The 24,358-nt window shown below is 45.2% G+C and overlaps 1 protein-coding gene across 5 annotated transcripts in view; it reads left to right on the top strand.

Annotated features, from left to right (window-relative positions):
- Positions 1–24,358, top strand: part of YTHDC2 (YTH domain containing 2) — a 217,440-nt gene that overhangs the window by 96,393 nt on the left and 96,689 nt on the right. For 3 of the 5 annotated variants that reach the window (XM_033929088.1, XM_033929090.1, XM_033929087.1), the window contains exons 15-20: positions 2,627–2,723; positions 2,806–2,893; positions 2,981–3,061; positions 9,109–9,171; positions 9,354–9,436; positions 22,090–22,195. In XM_033929088.1, the coding sequence (XP_033784979.1) occupies positions 2,627–2,723; positions 2,806–2,893; positions 2,981–3,061; positions 9,109–9,171; positions 9,354–9,436; positions 22,090–22,195 (518 nt within the window). The remainder of the gene's footprint in view (positions 1–2,626; positions 2,724–2,805; positions 2,894–2,980; positions 3,062–9,108; positions 9,172–9,353; positions 9,437–22,089; positions 22,196–24,358) is intronic. The other 2 variants (XM_033929091.1, XM_033929089.1) reach the window with 1 other exon arrangement.

Genomic DNA, 24,358 nt, shown 5'->3' with positions numbered 1-24,358 from the left:
TGCAAGGTATTGGTGGAATAAAAGAAATGTAATGTAATGCAATGTATTATTGGGGTTGAAAAGGTAGAGGATGGCAAGTTGGTGTAGTGTTAGTTCAGTTTCTTTATAAATCACAAATTTGAAATAATAACAGTTGTACAAAATATTGTTCCTTTTTATACTTTAAAAGATTTTTAAAAATCATAAGTGTTTGAGGCTTGTGCAGATGGGGCAGAGCCCGTGGGGATGGTGGAGGGACGGGACTAGATCCTATGGGGACAGAGTCAGTGGGGACGGGGACAAGGACAAATTTTGTCTTCATGACAGTCTCTAGTGCACATGTCACTGTGAGGCAGATGCCAGCCCTAGCCTGGTTATTTAAATAGCTGGCTGCCTTCAACATGACTGGGAGATGAAGCACAGGGGAGATAGGAACAAGTTAAGAATTAAAAGTAGTTATTGCATTGGATACCCAGGAATTACATTTGTCTATATATAAGTCTTAAAGATTTACAGCAACGTTTCCTTGCTTCAGAATAAGGTGAAAACTGTGTAACGAGTGTCTACAGTGACCAACCACCAAAGTCTGTTGATTTTTAAGCAAACTGCCTACAGTTCATTAGTTTCTACTACATGGATTGCAGAGAAAGAGGAAGGATATGGTGCAGCACTTAAACTCCTGTCTTTCCCTTTCCAAGATAGTGTGGCTTTCCTTTTCTAATGTTATGAGTACTGGTACAGCTACTCATCTCGGAAAGGCCATCATCATACCCATAGCCATGTCATTATATTAGGGATCATATTGTATTTGGGATCATTAAATTATGGGATTTGTTATAAACATCTTGGTATGTCTCAGATCTTAATAGTAAATAGAAGATATTAATGCAGTAAATTGTGTGAGTTGTAAATAGTATCCTAGCAGACAGTTCCAGTGACTAAGGGCCTGATTGACTAAAGATTGAAAAAAATTACCCTCCCAAAGGAAGACAATCTCTGTTTAACAACTTTTCAAAGATACAAGTTGATCAAAATTAGAGTGCCATATACATTGTCATCATTTGAGAATATACAATTTATAACGCCCCTTCTCTCCCACACTCAGATTATCTCTCACACTAGTATTTATAATATGAATAAGACAATTGCCGATCTACTTTTTGAGTTCTCCATTGAGTATACACATCCCAAATCTTATGGAATTGAATTAAACGTTCATGTTTTCCAGTTGTCAGCTGAGACATTAGGCAAACATAATCTACTTTGTTATAAACCGTTTCCAAAGAGGGGGCAGATGGTTTCTTCCAAATTTTTGCCATTAAGATTTTTGCTGCTGTAAAAATATGGATTTCTAACCTATGTGATTCTTTAGTAATCCCCTCTATTGGAAAATTAAGTAGGCACCCTTCTGCAAGTATAGGGTAGTATAGCAATGTACACTTCATCAAGTTAAGTACCACGGCTTCCCAGAAGAAAGCAATAATTGGGCATTCCCACCAAATATGGAAGAAAGTGTTGTTCTTCCCACAATTATGCCAACATAGCCCATTTCCTGTTTTGTAGAATTTTGATATTCGGTCCGGAGTATAATACCCTTATGAGGGTAATTTTATAAAATCTTTTTTCCTCATATGTGGCCACATATGCTTGTAAAATACTTTTCATAAAATATGAATGGCTTAAATGCATGCACATAATCAAGAAGGTGCATATTTTTAAGGTGGGCATATTTGGGGAAGTGATCTGGGTGGAGTTGGGAAGAGTTCACAAGTATGCATGTTGATTACAAATTGCTTAATCAGCGTGCTTGTACACTTTATGTACAAACATTTATATGTGCTCTTGAGCTGGTGTAAATGTTTGTATCTGCCAGTTATACTAGAATTTTATAAAGGCACATACAATATACAGTGGTGCCTCACACAACGAACTTAATCCGTTCCAGGAGCAAGTTTGTTATGTGAAACGTTCGTTGTGTGAAACGCGTTTTCCCATAAGAATACCTGTAAAACAAAATAATTCGTTCTGCAGCCCTGTTGTCCCATAAGAATACCTGTAAAACAAAATAATTCGTTCTGCAGCCCTACATTTCCCTCCCTCCACCTCACCTCACATGCAGAGCCTGCCAGCCTTCTCCCTCACCCAGCCGCACGATCTCAAAAAGCTGTGCACGCGCAGCTGCTGGAGTTGATCAATGTTCTCTCTCCTGCAACTTCCGGTTTCCAGTTGCGTCAGAGGAGAAGATTGAACAACAGAGCATGCGCGCATGTGCTGCTCTTTGAAAGTGTGTGGCTGGCCGAAAAAGAAAGCCGGAAAACTCGGTTTTTAAGGTAAGGTGGAGGGAGATGATGGAACACTGCATTCAGACAGGAGGGTGCTGCTGTTCCCGGCTCACATTAGAAAGCGGCGAGAGTAGTTCCGCCCCCCCCCCGGGCCCCTCGGGCGACTTCGTTGTGTGAAACGAAGTTCGTTATAGGGAGCAAGACAAAAAGTTCGTTATGCGCAGCGTTCGCTGTACGAGGCGTCCGTTATGCGAGGCACCACTGTATGCCTAGTCACTCTATTATAAAATTACCTTCTTTTGTGTCTGTGGTTCAAGAGGCCCCCAAGTCTATTTTCTTTATCCAGATTTCTCTTTATTTTTGAGGGGCGATTTTGATCTTTTTGCCTGGCTATGATGAGATTGTTGGCTTGAGGGATCGCATCCTCTTTGATGACAAGCGATTTGCTGATAATGCCCATAGGTAAAAAACGTCGGCTTTTATCACTGCTTTTATATTTTTCTGACCATACCTTCTACTTCAGTCATGTCTCATTTGCCAACAGGTATCAAGTTTTTATGCTCCATTCCAACATGCAGACATCAGACCAAAAGAAGGTGCTGAAAATCCCTCCTCTTGGAATCCGCAAAATAGCAAGTATCTATTGTTAACATAAAGTATTTTATAATCACATCATGCCATTTTCATTTTCAGGCTAATTGACTTTAATTTTTTTATAGATTCTTTCTACAAATATTGCAGAAACTAGCATCACAGTCAATGATGTCATCTTTGTTATTGACTCTGGCAAAGTGAAAGAGGTATGTTTGCTTGAATTAAGTCTTCAGAATAGAAATGACTTATGGTTTATTTGCTTGATATACTGCTTTAGTACAGACATCAGTGGAAGGGTAAATGGATAGAACGAGGGGCAGTAAGGATGAGAAGAGTGGAAAACAAAATAACTCTTTTCTCATTGTCGCACAGCGGGTCACAGTCCACAGACAGGCGACCTCACTGGGCGCTAATCACAGTTTGGCGTGCTTTCAAGGGTTGAAAGCCCTGTCCCTGTGATAACATTTACACTGCCAATGCTCAAAATAAAATAAGACCACAGTGTAGTCACAGGTAAGATGGAGTGGTCATTTATTCAGTCCTTAGTAACTTTCAAAACATTTAAACTCAAAAATGTAGTTTGTTTATATGCTTATCTCACCCCAGCTTCCTACCATATATACTCAAATATAAACTGAGATTTTGGGGCCAAAAAATTGACCCCAAAAATGGATATCTCAGTTTATATATGGGCCAGCGCTGCTCTGCCCCTCCTCCCAGACATATCGCAAGGCCTCCGCCGGGCTGCCAGGCTCTGCACCCTATCCTCCCTCCCTGTCCTGTCCATTGTACATCCTCTCTGCCGATATCCTGCATGCTGTGCCTTTACTATGACCTGCGTACCTGGAATCCCTGGTGGTTCAGAGGTGTAGCAGGCAGGAGCGAGCTTTCCACGCTCCTGCTCCACCTCTAAATGAGTCACTGTTGCGAGTTCTGGCTTCAGCTATACTGAGCAGGAATGCGCTTTGGCACTGCTGCTTAGCATTGAGCAGCTTCCTGAATGGCTCCCACAAATTCTCGCAAGACTTGCCACAGCCATTCAGGAAGCTGCCCAGACACCGAAGGGAAATGGGGAGGAGAGAGGGGGGAGCAGACACTGCATGGAAGTGGGGAAGGAGAGGGGAGCAGAAGCTGCATGGAAGTGGGGAGAAGAGAGAAGGTAACAGACACTGGAAGGAAGTGGAGAGAGAGGGGAGCAGTCATTGGAAGGAAGTGGGGAGGAGAGAGGGTAGCAGACTCTGAATGGAAGTGGAGAGAGAGGGAGCAGACGCTGGATGGAAGTGGGGAGGGGAGAGAGGGGAACAGACGCTGAAGTGAAGTGGGGAGAAGAGAGGGGAGCACATACTGGATGGAAGGAGGGGATAAAAAAGGGCATATGCTGGATTGAGGGAAGAGGATAGAGTTAGTGAGATACTGGAAGGGGGTGAAGGAAAGAGGTGGCAAACTGTAGGTAGAAACAATGAAAGGTGGAGGACTGAAAGGTAAAGTAGACAAGAGGAAGAAAACAAATTGAGTAGGAAGAGCAGAAAAGGAAGGGAAAGGGAGAGGAGAGAGAGATATCAGAGCATTGGGGGAGGGGGAGGAGACGGATACCAAATCTGAAGGGAGGAAAGGAGGGGAGAGATGCTAAAAACTACCTGGGGGAGGGAGTGAGAGATGAAAGGGAAGAAGATAGAGATACCAGACCATGGAGGGAGCGGAGAGAAGAAGATGGGTGCCAGACCAATTGGGGGGAGGGAGAGATGGAAGGGAGAGGCAGCCAGTTTCTGGTAGATGCATAAAAATAGAGCAGATGCCATATGGAAGAGGCAGAGAAGGCAGACAGTAGATGGAAGGAAGAGTATGACAACAAGATGAATAAATTAGAAACCAGACAACAAAGGTAAAAAAGGTCTATTTCTTTTCTTTTTTTCTGCTTTAGGGTAAAGTAGTATTGTAGCTGCCTCAGATTTCGCACCCTACATGCAGACTAGATTTGATTCTCAAAAGGCAATTTTAAGTTTTGGCTTTGGATCTTAAAGCAGTGACTTCTTTGTGGTACGCGCCTGCCATAAAATGCTACGCCAGGCTCTGACTTTGGAGGCAAACATATACCCCTAGACAGGGTGGATAATGTTACAGACGCTATGTATGACATGTTTAGAGTCATGAGTAAAATGTCTGCTTACTCTATTTCCGTCCTCAGGATGTTTTGGATCAGACAATGGACGGGAGATTTGACTTCCAAAGCCACGTTGAACAAGCTTCCCTTTAAGGGACAGATGCTTTTTAGCAAAGGGCTAGATAATCTTTTGTCCAGTGTAATGGACAAGCATCCTAAGTCTCTCCTGAATAGCAAACCACATGTGTCTCGAGGGTCAAGTCATGGTTCCTTTCAAGGCTACAGACGGCCTTGGCAGACTTCAGCAAACTTCTCTTCACAGAGGTAATTTTCAAGGAACTAGGCAGAAGTTTGGTGCCTCTGGACGAAACACCGCATCAGGGCCCATTCGGCAAACCAATTCCAAAAAGTCTCAATGATGCCAAATCCTTCTCTGCTCTTCCCCAGAAAGGTGGGAGACTTGCAGAGTTTTGGGAGGCTTGGGAATGAATTTATATAGATCAGTAGGTACTGAACATCATTCAAGAGGGGTACAAGGTCAAATTTTTTCAGCTGCCTCGAGATTTTTTCATAAACTTCCTGTAAGAGAGGCTGGAGAAAGTAGCCAGGGCTGCTGCAGATCCGGGCGGTGGAAGAAGTCCCGGAGGTCAAATTGAGCTTGGGCAGATATGAGAGTCATTTCATAAATAATGCACACTATTTTTTTTTTTTTTTTAATTTACATGTTTTATTTTTTTCCAAGTATTTCTTTACAGTCCTTCAATATGGTCTCCCTGCTTTGCAATGACCAAGTCCCAATCTCCGAGAAGCTTCATTATTCCATTCAAGACACCGTTTTGTTCAGTTGCCGAATGGCTCGGGTACCGGCGGAAGAAAGCTTTTCCAGAGATGCAAAACAATGTCTATGCATAGGTTGTTTCAACTTTGGAAAAAGGTCAAAGTCTGGTGGACTCATGTCTGGACTGTAGGGAGCAGGAGGTAACACCTCCCAGCCATATTCGCGTAGTTTTTCAGTGACGAGTGGAGAGTTCCATCTTCCCCATGAGCAAAATAATTTTGATGAGCTCAATCAAAAGTCAAACAAATGATGATTTTTGCTTATGATCATGAAGGCATCATCATTGCAGACCAAGTTCCATATGGAAGAAGTGTCTCAGCATTATATTATGATTTTTTGCAAAAAAATGCACAGAAAAATGCACAAAACCTGACCTCAGTTGCTCATGGATGGGCCACTCATTCTTCACGATAACGCTCACCTGCACATAGGAAATGTCACTGAAAAACTACATGAAGACGGCTACAGTCCAGACATGAGACCACCAGACTTTGAGCTTTTTCCAAAGTTGAAACAACCTATGCATGGACATCGTTTTGCATTTCTGGAAGAGCCATTCGGCAACTGAACTAAAACGGTGTCTTGGATGGAATAATGAAGCTTCCCAGATGTTGGGACTTAGTCATTGCAAAGCAGGGAGACTATATTGAAAGACTGTAAAGAAATACTTGAAAAAAATGAAACATGTAAATTAAAAAAAAATAGTGTGAAATGACCCTCGTACTTCATCATGCCAAAGAAAGATTTTGATGACTGGAGGCCAATTCTGGATCTCAAGTTGGTCGATGCAGCTTTAAAAGTGCCCAAATTCCATATGGAGACAATAAGATCAGTTATTACCTCGGTTGCTCCAGGGGAATAGCTAGCCTTGGTCAATGAATAGCAGCGCATCAAAGGCTGATGATCCTCGTAGCTCCAGATTGGCTGCATCGCCCATGGTATGTGGATCTAGTTCACATGCTGAGGAAAGTGAGATCCTGCTTCCGCCAACAACATTTTGCTGTCCTTGTACAATCAATCATTCTTTCCAGACTGGACTATTGTAATTCCATCTATCTAAGTCTAACCAATAAAAATCTTCAAAGACTTCAGCGGATCCAGAACACTGCGGCTAGGTTGATCTTCGCAAAAAGCAAATTCGATCATGTTTCCCTGCTTCTGTCAAAACTTCACTGGCTTCCGGTGATTTCTAGGATTCACTTTAAATGTACCTGCCTAATTTTCATGATCCTATATGGCATTCTTCCTCCCCTAATTCCACTCTCCTTGAATTCTTCGAGGCCTGACACTACCAGATCCGCCCACATACTCAAACTATCTTTCCCCTCGTTAAAAGGTGTCATGTATGCAGGTAAATTAGGGAAATCCCTTTTCTTCAAATTCACTGAGCTTTGGAATAACCTCCCTGCCCCGCTGTGGAACCTAGGCTCATTCCAATTATTCCGAAAGCATCTGAAAACCTTTCTTTTCTCCAAAACGTAAAGCTATCTATTTAAAATGTAAAGCTAGCTATCCTCTTTATAATCTCTAATTTCTTATTAAGTCCTTCCCTCATTTATTGAATTACCTGTAAACCATGTCGCGCTCTATCTTTATGGAGATGATGCGGCATACAAACTTAAGGTTTAGTTTAGTTCGGTTGCAAAGAAATCAGAGTCTGAGACTTTCTCTCCATCTGACACTGCTCACACATGGCCCAATCGCCTTAGAGAATCTGGAACACTTTGGGTTAATGGCATGGCTCTTGAGCATGCAGCCCTAGTACGAAAAGGATACTCAGAGGTGGTCATAGCTACCCTCCTCCGTAGCAAGAAGCCAGTGACAGTAGTGGCTTACACGGAAGCCTGGAAATCATTTCAACTCTGATGTTCAGACCAACAGATATAGCTGGTTAGGGCTCTGATTGCCACGATCCTATTTTTCCTTCAAGAAGGCCTAGAAAAGGACCTGTCAGTCAGTTCCTTAAATATCCAGGTTATATCCAGGTTGCCACTTTCCTATTTTTGAGCTCATTTGGAGAGGGTCACTGACTTCTTACCCTGACATTTCCAGGTTCTTGAAGGAAGTAGTGTGGTTGAGTCCTCTAGTGTGTCCAGCTTGTTCGTTATGGAACTTTAACCTTGTGTTGAGGGCTCTGAGTAAGGCCTTGCACGAGCCTTAGTGGGAGGCCATGCTGATGGACGATCTTTCTGGTAGCCATTGTTTCAGTTAGAAGAGTTTAGGAGCTCTAGGCCCTGTCATGCAGAGAACTATTCCTCAGAATTATGGAGGTGGGAGTGTCTTTGCATATAGTTCCCTCTTTTCTGACAAAGATGGTGTCGGTGTTCCATGTGAATCAGGAGGTCTAACTGCTGGCATTCCAGGCAAAAGGCATAAAGAAGCAGGACAAAATACTAGCATGGCTAGATGTCAGAAGGGTTCTTCTTTGTTACCTGGAAGTGCCCTGTGATTTTAGGATGGCAAATCAATTCTTCATCCTAACAGGCTCTGGACGCAGGGGAAGGCCAGCCTCAAAGGCCTTGATTAACAGATGGATTCAGGCAGCTATTTCTTCTACTTACATAGGATGTGGTAAAAGTTCACCAATTTTCTTGAAAGCGCATTCCACCATAGGTGTGGCTTCTTCATATTCAGAGTCCAGGATGGTTTTGGCAGAGGAGATTTATAAGACAGCTATGTGGTCCAAACTACACAGTTTTACAGAGTGTATATAGCTGCACAAAAGGATGGTGCTAGCAGCAGGCTTTTCTTTCCCATCCTAGGCTTGAAGGACTGCTTTGATATGTCCCACAGGTTCAGGACTTGTACTTTTTGCATTGGAACAGAAGATTAGGTTCTTACCTCAATAATCTTCTTTGCAGTAGAAAAGCACAAGTCCTAAAGCCCCACCCTTTCAGTTTTCAGTGTAGCCTGCTTTTAGCCTCAGACAGGTATGTTTCTGCACAGGCTTGTCTAATGGCAGTCAAACAAAATGAAACAATATGAAGCTATGGCTTCAGAGACAGGAGTATCTATACAGGTTTGCTCTTGACAAAGTCAAAGCCAAACAAGAATTAGTGCAGGTTACACTGAGGTAGGTGGTTGTTTTCATTCTGCCTTGTCGATGCTATGTTGCATTTGTTAATGAGTTGTATTTTCTTGCAGAGCAGATCAAAGGTATGCGATCGGATAGTTTCCTTGTGACCCTCCTTGTTTTTTATCCTTTTTAAGGGGTTATCTCTGCTTTGGTGCAAACTGAGGAGAGAGGACAATGCCTGATGATGCAGGGAGGCGGAGTTGAGAATGTAAGATGATATGTTCTGCATCCCTCATAGGCGAAGATGCACTACCCACAGATTGAGGATTCATGCTTTTCTACTGGAAAGAAGATTATCAAGGTAAGACCCTAATCTTCTGTTCTAACATGCTATAGGTGAGTCTTGAGGTCTCTACTGGTCACTGGAATACTATCTGTCAGGGCCATATTTCCTTTTCTATAACATTCTCTTACACCTGTTCATGTGCATTGTGTTACAAAGGCTATTTATTTTGCAATGATAAATGTCATTTTAAATTACAGAAGTCCTTTGATGCCTTGAATCATGTTACCATGCTAAAAATGGTATGGATTTCAAAAGCTAGTGCCATTCAAAGAAAAGGGAGGTAATGTAGTTTTCATACTCTATAGTTCTCTTGTGTGTAGCTGTTTATATATGCACGTGGGGTGCATATGTACATGTTAGCACTCTTGCTTACTCTTCTGTGCATACCTACTCCTAATGCTGCTGCTGTCAGATGCAGTACCACATCTTCCAGCACTGCTTGAGTTTCTCAGTCCCCTGCTGGCAAAATCTCACCCATACTGCAGTACTGCATGTAGAAGTGGCTGATGGGAACTCAGTCCCAACAAGAGGAGGGCCTCATGCAAGTGAATGAGGCAAGGGATGGGAAAGGTTAGAATACAAGAGGGAGGAAGAGGAGGAGAGTACAACAGTAAATTTGGTGGAGTTCTATACAATTTTAAAATTCTAGAATTGAACAAAATTCTGCAGAATTTTTTTTAATTTACATTTTTGTACATAATTCCCATCATAAATCCTCTGTCTCCCCTATTCTATCAACTCTGTCTCTATTCTTCCTTCTGCCTGATCTCCTGCAGGCCACACACACGATTTCACTCTTCCCCCAGCTTTATCTCTCTTTGCTCCTTCCAGACTAGTCCCCATCCCATTTCTCTCCCCCCAGGTTTCTTTACACTAGGCCCCTATCCTTCCTCTGTATCTCCCTCTCCAGGGTTTAATCCCCCAGCTCTAATTTTCTTCAGCCCTCAACAAAATCCATAACTTGCTTTGGTTTGACAAGGCTATTCCTCTTGCTCTTGGGAGTGAATGCAAAGGGGGCTGGAGATAGTATACAGTGGTGGGAGAATGTGGAAGATGGAGAGAATAAGAGTATAGAACATGGGAGAAAGGGGAAGAGAACACACACATGAGTGCATATTGTAATGCTGTACAAAGTCTTTTTTAGCTGCATTGAATCCTTGTTGAAAATATAAGACCTGTATAGTATTGTGTATATTCTTATCCCAGGACAAGCAGGCAGCATATTCTTAACGTATGGGTGACGTCACCGACGGAGCCCCGGTACGGACCTTTTTAACTAGAAAGTTCTAGTTGGCCGCACCGCGCATGCGCTGGTGCCTTCCCGCCCGACGGAGGAGTGCGTGGTCTCCAGTTTCTTCGTTTCCGCGGAGCGAAGAAGACGCATGTGCTTTCAACGGCCGTTGAAAACTCTATTTTGCCTTCCCGCTCGCGATTTTTTTGATCCTTTTTGTTCTATATTTTGTCTTTTGACTTTACTTTCCTTTTCAAAAAAAAAAAAAAAAAAACTCGTGTCTTTTCTTTGCTTTTTTGCAGCCGGCCCCGGCGGGGCCTGTTGTAATCATACAAGCCTCCGGGTTTGATTTCGCGGAGGCCGTGTTTCCCTTCATGCCCCCGCAACCGGGCTTCAAGAAGTGCCAGCGGTGTGCACGCCCGATCTCTCTGACTGACCCACACAACTGGTGCCTTCAGTGTTTGGGTCCAGAGCATCGGGCTGACACCTGCACCCGCTGTGCAACTCTCAAGAAACGCACACTTAAGAACCGGCAAATACAGCAAAATATTCTTTTCGGTGCCGGTTCTACCATGGAGCAGGCCCCGACGTCGACGGCACCGCCTAAATCGGCACCGGCCACATCGACACCGCCTGATCCTCCTTCGGGGTCGATAGCGCCAGGTAAGCCGGCTAAGAAGCCTTCCACTTCCCTTGAGCGACCTCCTGTTACAGCGGTGACACCGGTTCTTCCGACGTCCCGCCGATCCCGTAAACGCTCCGCTCCGATCACGGTGAGTGCCTCGTCATCGGCCTCCTCATCGCCGGAGCGTCGAGCAGCACCTATGGTACCGAAGAAATCTAAAGCGGTACCGGTGCCCCCATTGGAGGACCGGATCTCGGCCATCCTCCAGGACAAACTTCAGGAGCAGCTACAGAAGCAACTCCAACAGCTCCTTCCAACCATACTGGCACCGCTCCTTCCGGTACCAGTCCAGACCGAGCCTGGTACCGCCCCACCGGTATCCACCCCCTCGGTACCGCTGAACACATCCATGCCGGTCTTATCTGCTCAGCCTGTACTTCAGACTTGCTCGGCAGAGGACCCGACCCAGGCCCCAGATCGACGCCGGTCATCTCGGGACCGGGATGGGCACCATTCCTCCAGGGACAGGGATCGACGCCGGTCTTCATCCCCCGGCACCGTATCCATGCGATCTGGCAAGTCCCTTTCTAAAACACGCCATACTGAACCGGCTGTCAGGGACCCAGACCTGTGGGAGCAATCCCCACTCGGTACCGAAGAGGATGCCTCTTCTACCGATGAGGAACCCTCTATGGCTGAAACCACTTCCAAGCCCGAGCAATCCTCATTCACGAAATTCCTTCGGGAGATGTCTGCGGCTCTCTCCATCCCACTTGAGTCCGACTCCAAGAAGTCCCAGGCATTTTTAGAAGCCTTGGACTTCGACCAACCTCCCAAGGAATTTCTTAAACTCCCCGTACATGATATCCTACGGGAAACATTTTATAAAAATTTGGAAACCCCACTGACTGTCCCAGGTGCCCCTAAAAAACTGGACAGTTTATACCGGGTCATCCCGATCCCGGGATTTGATAAAACCCAATTGCCCCATGAGAGCCTCCTCGTAGAGTCCACTCTAAAGAAATCTCAGGGATCTAGTGTGTATGCCTCCACCCCTCCTGGCAGAGAGGGAAAAACTATGGACAAATTTGGAAAGCGCCTGTACCAGAATGCCATGCTGGCTAACAGAGCCAACAATTACTCGTTTCATTTTTCATTTTATATGAAACACCTGGTCCAACAACTTTCTGCTTTGGAAAAGTATGTACCCGAGCGTAAAATCCCACTTTTCCAACAGCAGATTTCCAGCCTCCTTCAGCTCAGAAAATTTATGGTGCGCTCGATTTACGACTCCTTCGAGCTTACTTCACGAGCCTCTGCACTAGCTGTAGCCATGCGACGCCTAGCCTGGTTGAGGGTGTCTGACCTTGATGTGAACCACCAGGACCGTCTCGCCAACGCGCCCTGCCTTGGTGATGAACTTTTTGGGGAATCTCTTGATACCACAACACAAAAACTTTCGGCTCATGAGACCAGATGGGACACCCTCATTAAGCCGAAGAAGAAGACTCCACCGGCACGACCATACAGGCCTCAGTCCTCTTATCAACGTCGATTCTCTGCCAGGCCGCTGAATCCTCCTCAGCAACAATCCCGCCGGCCTCGCCACCAACAACAGCAACACACTCAGGCTCGTTCTCAGTCCCACCAGGCGACCAAGCCTCTCCCTTCGACTAAAAACCCTCAGCCCTTTTGACTCCTTTCTCCAGGGCATAGCCAGTCTCCAACCTTCCATGCCTCTTCCTCAGCCTATCGGAGGCCGCCTCACCATCTTCCTCCACCGCTGGGAGGCCATCACGTCAGACCTGTGGGTTCTCAACATCATCCGTCACGGATACTCACTAAGGTTCCAAACTCTACCCATAGATCATCCTCCCGTAGAGTCTGCTTCTCACTCCTCCCAAATTCCTCTCCTCCTTCGGGAGGTCCAATCCCTTCTCCTCCTCAATGCCATCGAAGAAGTTCCGCAAGACCAGAGGGGTCAAGGTTTTTACTCCCGCTACTTCCTGGTACCCAAGAAAACGGGAGATCTTCGTCCTATCCTCGACCTCAGGAACCTCAACAAGTGTTTGGTCAAGGAGAAGTTCAGAATGCTCTCCCTTGCCACACTTTATCCTCTTCTCTCTCAACACGACTGGCTATGTTCCCTGGACCTCAAGGAGGCCTACACCCACATTCCAATCCATCAGGCTTCACGTCGCTACCTCCGATTCCAGGTTCAGAATCACCACTATCAATACAAGGTGCTGCCCTTTGGTCTCGCATCATCGCCCAGGGTGTTCACCAAATGCCTGATTGTGGTAGCGGCCTTTCTCAGGTCCCACAACCTACAAGTGTTCCCCTACTTGGACGATTGGTTGGTGAAAGCAACAACCGCTCCACTTGTGCTGCAATCCACTCACCACACCATCTCTTTCCTCCATCTCCTGGGGTTCGAGATCAATTATCCCAAGTCGCATCTGCTTCCCACGCAGCGCCTTCAGTTCATCGGAGCTCTTCTCGATACCAACTCCATGAGAGCGTTCCTTCCTGCCGACCGGCACCGGACACTGCTTCACCTCTGTCGACAGGTACTCCTCCAACCATCCATCCCTGCTCGCAAGATGATGATTCTTTTGGGTCACATGGCCTCGACAGTCCATGTGGTTCCTCTGGCGCGACTCCATCTGAGAATACCACAATGGACCCTCGCCAACCAATGGTCGCAGACCAGGGATCCTCTTTCTCATCCCATCTCTGTAACATCGTCTCTTCAGCAATCTCTTCAATGGTGGTTGAACTCCTCAAATCTTTCCAGGGGCCTCCTTCTTCATCCGCCCCCTCATTCCATGATCATCACCACAGATGCCTCCCCCTATGCATGGGGAGCTCACATGGGGGATCTACGCACCCAGGGACTCTGGACCCCTCAGGAGCATCAACATCACATCAATTTCCTGGAACTCAGAGCCATGTTTTATGCTCTCAAGGCCTTCCAGCACCTTCTCTATCCTCAGGTTCTTCTCCTATGCACGGACAACCAAGTCGCCATGTACTACATCAACAAGCAAGGTGGCACCGGATCTCGTCTCCTTTGTCAGGAGGCCCTCCGAATTTGGACCTGGGCCACAGCCCACAATCTGTATCTCAAAGCCGTCTATATCCAGGGCGAACAGAATTCCCTGGCCGACCGGCTCAGCCGCGTCCTTCAACCTCACGAGTGGACCCTGGATCCTCCCACTCTCCACTCCATCTTTGCTCGATGGGGCACTCCACAGGTGGACCTCTTTGCAGCTCCTCACAACCATCAGCTGCCCCAGTTCTGCTCCAGACTCTTCTCTCCACATCGTCTGGCCCCGGATGCTTTCCTACTCAACTGGACAGATCGGTTCCTCTATGCCTTCCCTCCACTTCCTCTGATGTTGCGGACCCTGTTCAAGCTCCGCAAGGACAGGGCCACCATGATTCTCATCGCTCCTCGGTGGCCCAGACAACACTGGTTCTCCCTCCTGCTTCAACTCAGCGCCAGGGAGCCCATTCCTCTTCCTGTGTTTCCTTCTCTGCTTACGCAGCAACATCAGTCTCTGCTACATCCCAATCTGTCTTCCCTCCACCTGACAGCTTGGTTTCTCTCGGGCTGACCTCTCCAGCAAACCTGTCTCAGCCGGTCCGTCGCATTTTGGATGCCTCCAGGAAACCCTCCACACTCCAATGTTACCATCAGAAGTGGACCCGGTTCTCCGCTTGGTGTCTCCTTCATCATCACAATCCCACCTCCCTGGCGGTGGAAACTGTACTGGACTATTTGCTCTCTCTCTCCGACGCTGGCCTCAAGTCGACCTCAATCAGAGTGCACCTTTGTGCCATCACTGCGTTTCATGAGCCTATTCTTGGAAAACCCCTCACGGCTCATCCTCTGGTTTCCCGGTTCATGAGAGGCCTCTTCAATATCAAACCACCCCTTCAGCCTCCCCCCGTCGTCTGGGACCTCAATGTGGTTTTGTCAGCCCTCATGAAACCTCCTTTTGAGCCTCTTGCTACTACCTCGCTCAAACTTCTCACATGGAAGGTGCTTTTCCTCATTGCCATCACCTCTGCCAGGAGGGTTAGTGAGCTACATGCACTGGTCGCCGATCCACCGTTCACTGTTTTTCACCATGACAAGGTGGTTCTGCGTACCCATCCTAAATTCCTTCCTAAGGTGGTTTCAGCCTTTCACCTCAACCAGTCCATCGTACTGCCTGTCTTCTTCCCTAAACCCCATTCTCATCCTGGGGAACAGGCTCTTCACACGCTGGATTGTAAGCGTGCCCTGGCGTACTACCTTGACCGTACCAGGGCTCACCGCTCCTCTCCTCAACTCTTTCTGACCTTCGATCCTAACCGTCTGGGTCACCCTGTATCTAAACGGACGCTGTCCAATTGGCTTGCTGCCTGTATTGCGTTCTGTTATGCTCGAGCTGGCCTGTCGCTGGAAGGAGCTGTCACGGCCCACAGGGTCCGAGCTATGGCTGCTTCTGTGGCTTTCCTCCGCTCTACGCCTATTGAGGAAATCTGCAAGGCGGCCACTTGGTCTTCAGTTCACACATTCACTACTCACTACTGCCTGGATGCCTTCTCCAGGCGGGATGGACACTTCGGCCAATCTGTGTTACAAAATTTATTTTCCTAATGGCCAACCATCCCCCCTCCCTCTCTGTTAGCTTGGAGGTCACCCATACGTTAAGAATATGCTGCCTGCTTGTCCTGGGATAAAGCACAGTTACTTACCGTAACAGGTGTTATCCAGGGACAGCAGGCAGATATTCTTACGACCCACCCACCTCCCCGGGTTGGCTTCTTAGCTGGCTTATCTTAACTGGAGACCACGCACTCCTCCGTCGGGCGGGAAGGCACCAGCGCATGCGCGGTGCGGCCAACTAGAACTTTCTAGTTAAAAAGGTCCGTACCGGGGCTCCGTCGGTGACGTCACCCATACGTTAAGAATATCTGCCTGCTGTCCCTGGATAACACCTGTTACGGTAAGTAACTGTGCTTTCCAGACACAGATTTCTCCACTGAAATTTAGTGGGCCTTGCTAGTTTTAGAATTTTCTGGTTAATTAAAAAGGAAGCTTTAATCACTTGTGTATAAACTACATATTTCAAGTAAACACAATAGAAAGTGAAGCATAAGTTTCAAGTTTAATAGTTTTTTTTGATTAATCGCTTAATCATACTTCTAAGCGATGAACAATTTAAAAATTACATTTGATGGGTAATAATACAATAAACGACAATATTTAAAAACAATCCTCAATGTGTGTTAATTGTTCAGAAAAACAAGGAAAAGGACTTCAAACATCCAGGTACTACCAACATTCAGGTCTTTTTATAAAGTTATACTGCCGAGCATCGCACATTAAATGTCGAGCTCTCCATTCTGTTCCTATGGGTTGCTCAGGAATGAACATCAAGCAGTTAACTATTCATTTTTTTACATATTTTATATGTAATTTTTAAGTCATAGTTACGAGGGTGGTTTGAAAAATTTGATAAATTTTCATGAGATGGCGCCACAGTTCATTAGCTGGATGAAAACAAGCACATTCATTTTAGCTAAAATTGCCCCTAAACGAAATAGTAAAAATTGCTCAAATATAATAAATGGTTTGACATTGAACTATTAAAAATGAAACAATCAGTAAGACGACTAGAAAAGATCTGGAAAAAATGGGAAAAATGTCAGAGCGGAACAATTGGAGATCCAACATAAAGAGCTACAAACAATTGACAAAAGAAAAACATAAAGCATTTTACTCATCTAAAATTGAAACATCCAATACTAGCTTGAAAGGAATCAACACAAAAGAATTGTTCAACTTGGTTACAAATTTATTTGACACCACACACCACACTCAATCCATGCATAATATTAAGCTACCTTCAGCAAACGATCTAACACAGCATTTTGATTCAAAAATTATAAACCTAAGAAATAACTGTTCGATAAATGACATATGTGCACATCAAATAGCCAACATACAAGGAAATGAAATACCAGCAGATATGATTTGGAATTCCTTCCAAGATTTAGAATGTAATAATTACATCAAACTATATAACAAGTACACAAAATCATACTGCATTCTGGATTCCTGTCCCCCTGATATTATGAAAGCAGCTCCATTAGAAACATAGAAACATGATGGCAGATAAGGGCCATAGCCCATCAAGTCTGCCCACACTATTTACCCATCCTCTTAAGTCTACTGACCCCTGAAAGTATAATTGTGATTATACTGTCACTCTACTGACCCGCTCATTCAGTCCTAGTGACCCTATCTCTTGGCATGACCTCGCAGGGATCCCACATAGGTATCCCATTTGTTCTTGAAGTCTGGGATGCTGCGTGCCTCGACCACCTGCACTGGAAGCTTGTTCCAGTGCTCAATCACTCTCTCCGTGAAGAAGTACTTCCTGGCGTCTCCACGAAACTTCCCTCCCCTGAGCTTGAGTGGATGTCCTCTTGTGGTCTTAGACTTTAAACTAACTTTGTGAAATTACCTGACCAATAATCTCAAAAATGGAAAATTCCTTACTAATAACGGTCACATTATAATAACCCCAATTCAAAAAAATCGTAAACAATCATTAGCATTAGTAACCAACTATAGACCAGTGGCATCCATTCCATTCTTTGTAAAAATCATGGAATGACTGGTACATACCCAATTGATGGAATACCTTGATCAGTTCTCTCTTTTACATGAAACCCAATCTGGTTTTAGACCTTTGTTTAGCACTGAGACAGTAATTGTGGCCATCTTGGATAACTTACGCTCCATATTCAGCAAGGGCCATAATGCCCTGATCATGCAATTTGATGAGTTTGGCCTTTGACTTGGTGGATCACGAGAAATTGTTACAATGCTTAGACGCAATTGGCATCAGAGGAGAGGTATTAGACTGGTTCCGAGGTTTTCTTATGTCCTGTGCCTATCAAGTAAGTTTCAATTACAACCTCTCTAATACCTGGAATAACCCCTCTGGCGTTCCACAGGGGTCACCATTATCCCCACTGCTCTTCAATATTGACATGTCATTATTAGGCGCGCAACTGGACCAGCGGGGGATAAAATTATTTAGTTACGCAGATGACTTTACAATCATTATCCCATTCGCTACTTCTCTCTTTGAAGCTACCCCTATGGCAACAGAAGTACTAAACTTGATTGGAAAAATGGATGTCTGAATTTAGACTGAAGCTTAATTCAGAAAAAAACTAAATTCTTTTTAGCTTCGCCACACCCACTTGTCACTAAAACATCAACAAACTTAAGTTACCCTATTCAACCTACAATGAAGGTTCTGGGGGTAATACTGGACCAAGGCCTAACCATGAAACCTGAACAAGGCCTAAACATGAACCTAACCCTTTCTAACCAAATGGACTCATTGGTTAGAAAGGGTTTTTTTACTCTCTTGAAGCTTCGGTCCATTAGAGCATACTTTGATGCTTCATCATTCAGAATTCTGGTACAATCCCTTATACTAAGCCATCTTGATTACTGTAATATCGCCCATCTGGGCGATTACTGTAATATCTCCCAGTAGAACATGCAGAGACTACAACTGGTGCAGAATGTGGCGGTCAGGTTGATTTTTAGGTTGAAGAAGTCCGATCACATAATCCCTTCCTACCGACTCCTGCACTGGTTGCCGATAGAGGCATATGCGAAGTTTAAACTGGGATGTTTTTGCTTTAAGGTACTATACGGTTTAGCCCCTAAATATATAACTGACCTCTTCTCCTTTTCAATCAATAGACATAAGAGACGCTCACACCTGAAATTCCTCTCCCCACCGGTTAGAGGATGTAAATTTAAAAGACACCATCAACATCTTTTCTCTTATCAAGCAGCATTATGGGGCAAAGACCTGGAAAAATTACTTATGCAAGCAAATAACTATGGGGAATTTAGGAAACACCTAAAAACATATCTGTTCTTGAATACCTAGATAGCTGATCTGCTCAATCTCTCCCACAGCAACTGATCTCATAAACTGTTAGTCACTAATCTCCAACTATGTAAGTTCTACTCAATTTGTAGCATTTTTTTTAAATCATTGTAAACCGTATAGAACTTCACGGTCCTGTGGTATATAAACTGTTGTTATTATTATTATTATTATTATTATTAAATCATTGATGATGTCAATGAGTATTTTGCAGAATTTGACAAAACCTATTTTTTCACGGAACGAAAAAAAAACTGGAAACTTGCTGGACTATGGGGCTGATTCTATAAAGGGCGCCTAACTTAGGCCCTCTTTTAGTAAATCGCGGTAGAGGTTTCTACTGCAGCCCAGGGCACTAAATGCTCCAACGCTGGTCCAATGCTCTTAGGAACATCAGAGCATTTAGTGCTCTGGGCTGCATTAGAAACCTGTACTGTGGCTTAGTAAAAGGAGGGGTTAATTTTTAAAATACTCTTAATAGCCTTAATAATTTTTTTTAAAAAAATTGGGCAATAGGCACCTATTTGAGTTCATAAAAGATAGGCGCCTATCGCTTAGTGGCACATAATTCATTTGTAGATATTTCTGTGAGCAGAGCATGATTTGAGCTCCACTGTGTTTCTCCAAAAACTTAGTTGCCTGAAATGAAGGCCTTTAAAACCCTGGCCTACATTTCAGGTGCCTAAGTTTTTACATAGACACCGCCAGCCATGATTCTATAAATGGCGCTTAAGTGTGATTGACATGTGGCTGGCAGCATTTTTTTTAGGCACTAGCTGATTTAGGTGCCGTTTATTAGTTCTGCCCGATTCAAATCGATTCACTTCGGGTGAATCGATTCAAATCGATTTGGTTTTTAAAAAAAATTGGCCTGGCCAATTCAGGGCTCAACCCTCCTCCCTGTACCTTCATTCTCCTAAAGCAGGACCGGCAGTGCTGCCTCTTGCTGGCCATCCATTGTCACTCCTGCTTTCGGGGGTGAGGGGGGAGGGTCAGTCAGGAAGAGCTGGTGTTCTCCAGCTTCCCCCCTGGCCTCCCCCTCTTACCTTTACTTTAATTACAGCAGCCTGCAGGGAGGATCATCGTTACTTGGTGATCCTTGCAGGCTGCTGTCGTCTTCAGGAGCACGTTCACTCTGCTGCAGTCCCGCCCCTCCTCTGACATGGGCAGGATCGCAGCAGATTGAACGTTCTCCTGAAGACGACGGCAGCCTGCAAGGATTGCTAAAGCACCGGCGATCCTCTCTGCAGGCTGCTCCACTGCTGTAATTAAAGTAAAGGTAAGACCGAGAGGCCAGAGGGAACATGCAGGCCTTCGGGGGGGGGGGGGAGGTGTAAACCTTCAGGGGGTGTAGGCCTTCGGGGGAGGAGGCCCTGGCGTAGAAGTGTAGGGAGGGATGGAGAGAAGAGGGGTTCAAAGAGACGTGCATATGCTGGACTTTGGGGAAAAGAAATAATGGGTCTAAAAACAGAGGAGAGGGAGAGAGATGGTGGACAATGGGATTTAGGGATTGACGGAACAGAAAGGGAGAGAAGTTGGACACAAGGAATGGTATGGAGGGGGAAGATAGAGATACTGGATAGGAGGGTAGTTGGGAAGAGAATGGGAGAGATGGTGAACCCTGGGGTTGTGGGGAAGGAGGGAGAGATTCTGGATGAAAGGGTACTTAGTAAAAGGAGAGATGGTGGATCTGGGGATGGTGGGATCCATCGCTGCAGCTGTGGGGATGGAGACAATAAAAAGGAAGATGGATGGTTTGCACCGAGAAAGAAGAAAATGACAAATGGGCAGGAGACCCTGGCAAGCAAGTTATCAGAAGACAACCAGGGCGTGGGACCATCATGATTTGAATAATGACCAGACAACAAAAGGTAGAAAAAATAATTTTATTTTCTGTTTTGTGATTACAATGTCAGATTTGGAAGGTGTATCCTGCCAGAGCTGATGTTAGACTGCGAACGTGAGCTAGGATTTAACAGAGAGAGGAAAAGCCTTTTTTGTTTGTTTATTTCATTTACACCACAGCACCAGTGTGGGTAGGAGAGGGCAAAGGGGGTGAAGAGGCTATAAAATAAACCCACCAGGATGTTTGAAAAAAACACCCAATTGGGCAGGAAAATCGAATCAAAAAATCGATTCAATAAGCTGAATCAAATCAAAATTTTTTTTCCTGAATTGGGCAGCACTACCGTTTATAGAATCTTCCCCTTGATGGAGACTATATTGTTTAACTTTTTTACTAAACTTTTCAAACCACCCTCATATGTTTTATATCCAGCATGGCATGCTTTATGCATACTAAGCATTGTACACTTCCCCCTCCATATTCGCGGGGGTTAGGGGCAGAGCTGGCCTGCGAATATGGAAAAACCGCAAATAATATTCGGGCCAGTTCTGCCCTTATTCCTCGCTTCCCCTGGCTATTTTTAGCCCTGTGAGCCTCCCATTAAGCCTTACCTGGTGGTCTAGCGGGTTTTCGGGGCAGGAGCGATCTTCCCACGCTCCTGCCCCGTGCAGATCGCTCACAGGAAATGGCTCGAGAGACTACGGGAGCTCAAGGCAGCCATTTCCTGTGAGCGATCTGCATGGGGCAGGAGCGTGGGAAGATCGCTCCTGCCCCGAAAACCCTCCAGACCACCAGGTAAGGCTTAAGGGGGGCTTGCAGGGCTTAAAATAGCCCACAAAATGAAAGTAATTTTTTTCGTTTAAAACCGCAAATAAGCAAATCTGTAGATACGGAATTCGCGAATATGAAGGGGGAAGTGTATATTGTTTATATTTCAGATCACATTATGTGTCCGTGCCAGGTCATAATAAAGTGACCTGAATCATACAAAACCTGTACCATGTGTTCTGCTCTTGACTTTGCATTTTGTTTCCAGTTTCTTTTTATTTGTGTTCCACCTGTTGGATTTTACCTCTGTTTTGATTGTTTGACCTAAATTTGTATACATGAAAGATTAGTAGCTTACTGAATTAAGTGGGGAATTAATGCATTGTATATGGGTTCAATGACTTCATTGTCAAGTAAGCAAAATGCTTAATGCAGTGTTCCTAACTTGTATAGTATGTCTACTAAAATCAGTTTTTTGTGATAGAGCTGGGCGCTGTAGACCTGGAATCTGCTTCCGTTTATTTAGCAAACTGCGATTTCAGAACATGTTGGAATTTCAGACACCTGAACTTCTGAGAATGCCATTGCAGGTAAGAATCATTCTGGAAATTTTCACAGTTCTGCACTGTTAGAACATAAGAACTGCCATCTCCGGATCAGACCTTAGGTCCATCAAGTCCGGCAATCCGCACACGCGGAGGCCCTGCCAGGTATACCCTATCACTCTATGCCAGGTACACCCGTATCACTCTATGCCTCTCATAAGGAGATGTGCATCTAGTTTACCCTTAAATCCTAGAACGGGGGATTCCGCAATAACCTCCTCTGGGAGAGCATTCCAGTATCCACCACTCGCTGCGTGAAACAGAACTTCCTGATATTTGTCCTGGACTTGTCCCACCTCAGCTTCAGTCTATGCCCTCTTGTTCGTGTCACATTGGACTTTGTAAATAACTGTTTTTCTTGCTCTAAATTGTCGATTCCTTTCAGAATTTTGAAAGTCTCGATCAGATCCCCTCGCAGTCTCTTCTTTCCAAGGGAGAACAACTCCAGTCTCTTAAGTCGTTCCTCGTAATCCAGTTTCTCCATACCATTCACTAGCTTTGTTGCTTGTCTCTGCACCCTCTCCAGCAGTTTTATATCTTTCTTTAGGTATGGAGACCAATGTTGGACACAGTATTCCAAGTGTGGTCTGACCATTGCTCTATAAAGCGGCATTATTACTTTTTCCGATCTACTCGTGATTCCCTTCTTTATCATGCCTAGCATTCTATTTGCTTTTTCGCCGCTGCCGCGCATTGTGCTGACGGTTTCAGGGTCCTATCTATCAGTACACCCAGGTCCTTTTCTTGTTCGGTCTTTCCCAGAGTTGCACCTGACATTCTATACTTGTGTTCCTTCTGCCTAAATGCATCACTTTGCACTTTTCCACATTAAACTTCATTTGCCGTTTCTCTGCCCATGTCTCCAATCAACACAAGTCGCTCTGGAACATAACATAAGAACATAAGCAGTGCCTCCGCCGGGTCAGACCATAGGTCCATCCTGCCCAGCAGTCCGCTCCCGCGGCGGCCCAAACAGGTCACGACCTGTCTGAATCTCCAGAAGGGGTCCCCTTGCCACCTTGGTTTCCCATTTAAGTCCTAGCTTCCCATCGAAGTCCTAACCCTCCGGTCTTGCACATGCACGACCTGGTTGGGTTTCTATACTTATTACCTGGTTAGCTTTCTATACCTGTGATACATCCCAGCACCTCTCTCAGTATCCCATGATCCCTTTATCCCTCAAGAATCCGTCCAATCCCTGTTTGAATCCTTGTACCGTACTCTGCCTGATTACTTCCTCCGGTAGCGCATTCCAAGTGTCCACGACCCTTTGGGTGAAAAAAAACTTCCTTGCATTTGTTTTGAACCTATCTCCCTTCAGTTTCTCCGAATGCTCCCTCGTACCTGTTGTCCCCTTCAGTCTGAAGAATCTGTCCCTATCCACCCTCTCCATGCCCCTCATGATCTTGAAGGTCTCTATCATATCTCCCCTGAGCCTCCTTTTTTCCAGAGAGAAGAGCCCCAGACTATCCAACCTCTTGGCGTATGGGCAGTGTTCCAGCCCTCTTACCAGTTTGGTTGCTCTCCTTTGGACTCTCTCAAGTACCGCCATGTCCTTCTTGAGGTACGGCGACCAATATTGAACGCAGTATTCCAGATGTTGGCGCACGATCTGATTGCTCAGCATAGCTTTGTGTCATCTGCAAACTTGATGATCTCACTGGATGTTCCTTCTTCTAGGTCATTGATGAAAATATTAAATAGGATGGGCCCAAGTACCGAGCCCTGGGGCACACTGCTAGTCACTTTCTCCCAGTCCGAGAACTTCCCATTTATGCCCACTCTCTGCCTTCTGTTTTCCAGCCATTTACCTATCCATCATAGTATGTCTCCCGCTATTCCATGGCTTTGTAGTTTTCTGAGAAGTCTTACATGTGGAACCTTATTGAACGCTTATCCACCGGTTCTCCACTATATATTTGTCTGTTCACTATCTCAAAAAAATTGAAGTAAATTCGTCAAACATGATTTCCCTTTCCTGATTCCATGTTGACTGGGTCTCATTAGGTCATGTGTATCTAAGTGCTGGACTATGCTATCTTTAATCAATACTTCAACCATCTTTCCAGGGACAGATGTGAGACTCACAGGTCTGTAGTTGCCCGGCACTCCTCTCGATCCTTTTTTGAATATCGGCGTGACCTTTGC

The sequence above is a fragment of the Geotrypetes seraphini genome, chromosome 1, assembly GCF_902459505.1.
Source record: "Geotrypetes seraphini chromosome 1, aGeoSer1.1, whole genome shotgun sequence".
In the NCBI taxonomy this organism is placed as follows: Eukaryota; Metazoa; Chordata; class Amphibia; order Gymnophiona; family Dermophiidae; genus Geotrypetes; species Geotrypetes seraphini.
Note: the sequence above shows the minus strand (reverse complement) of the source record. Positions and strands in the feature narration are given on the sequence as shown.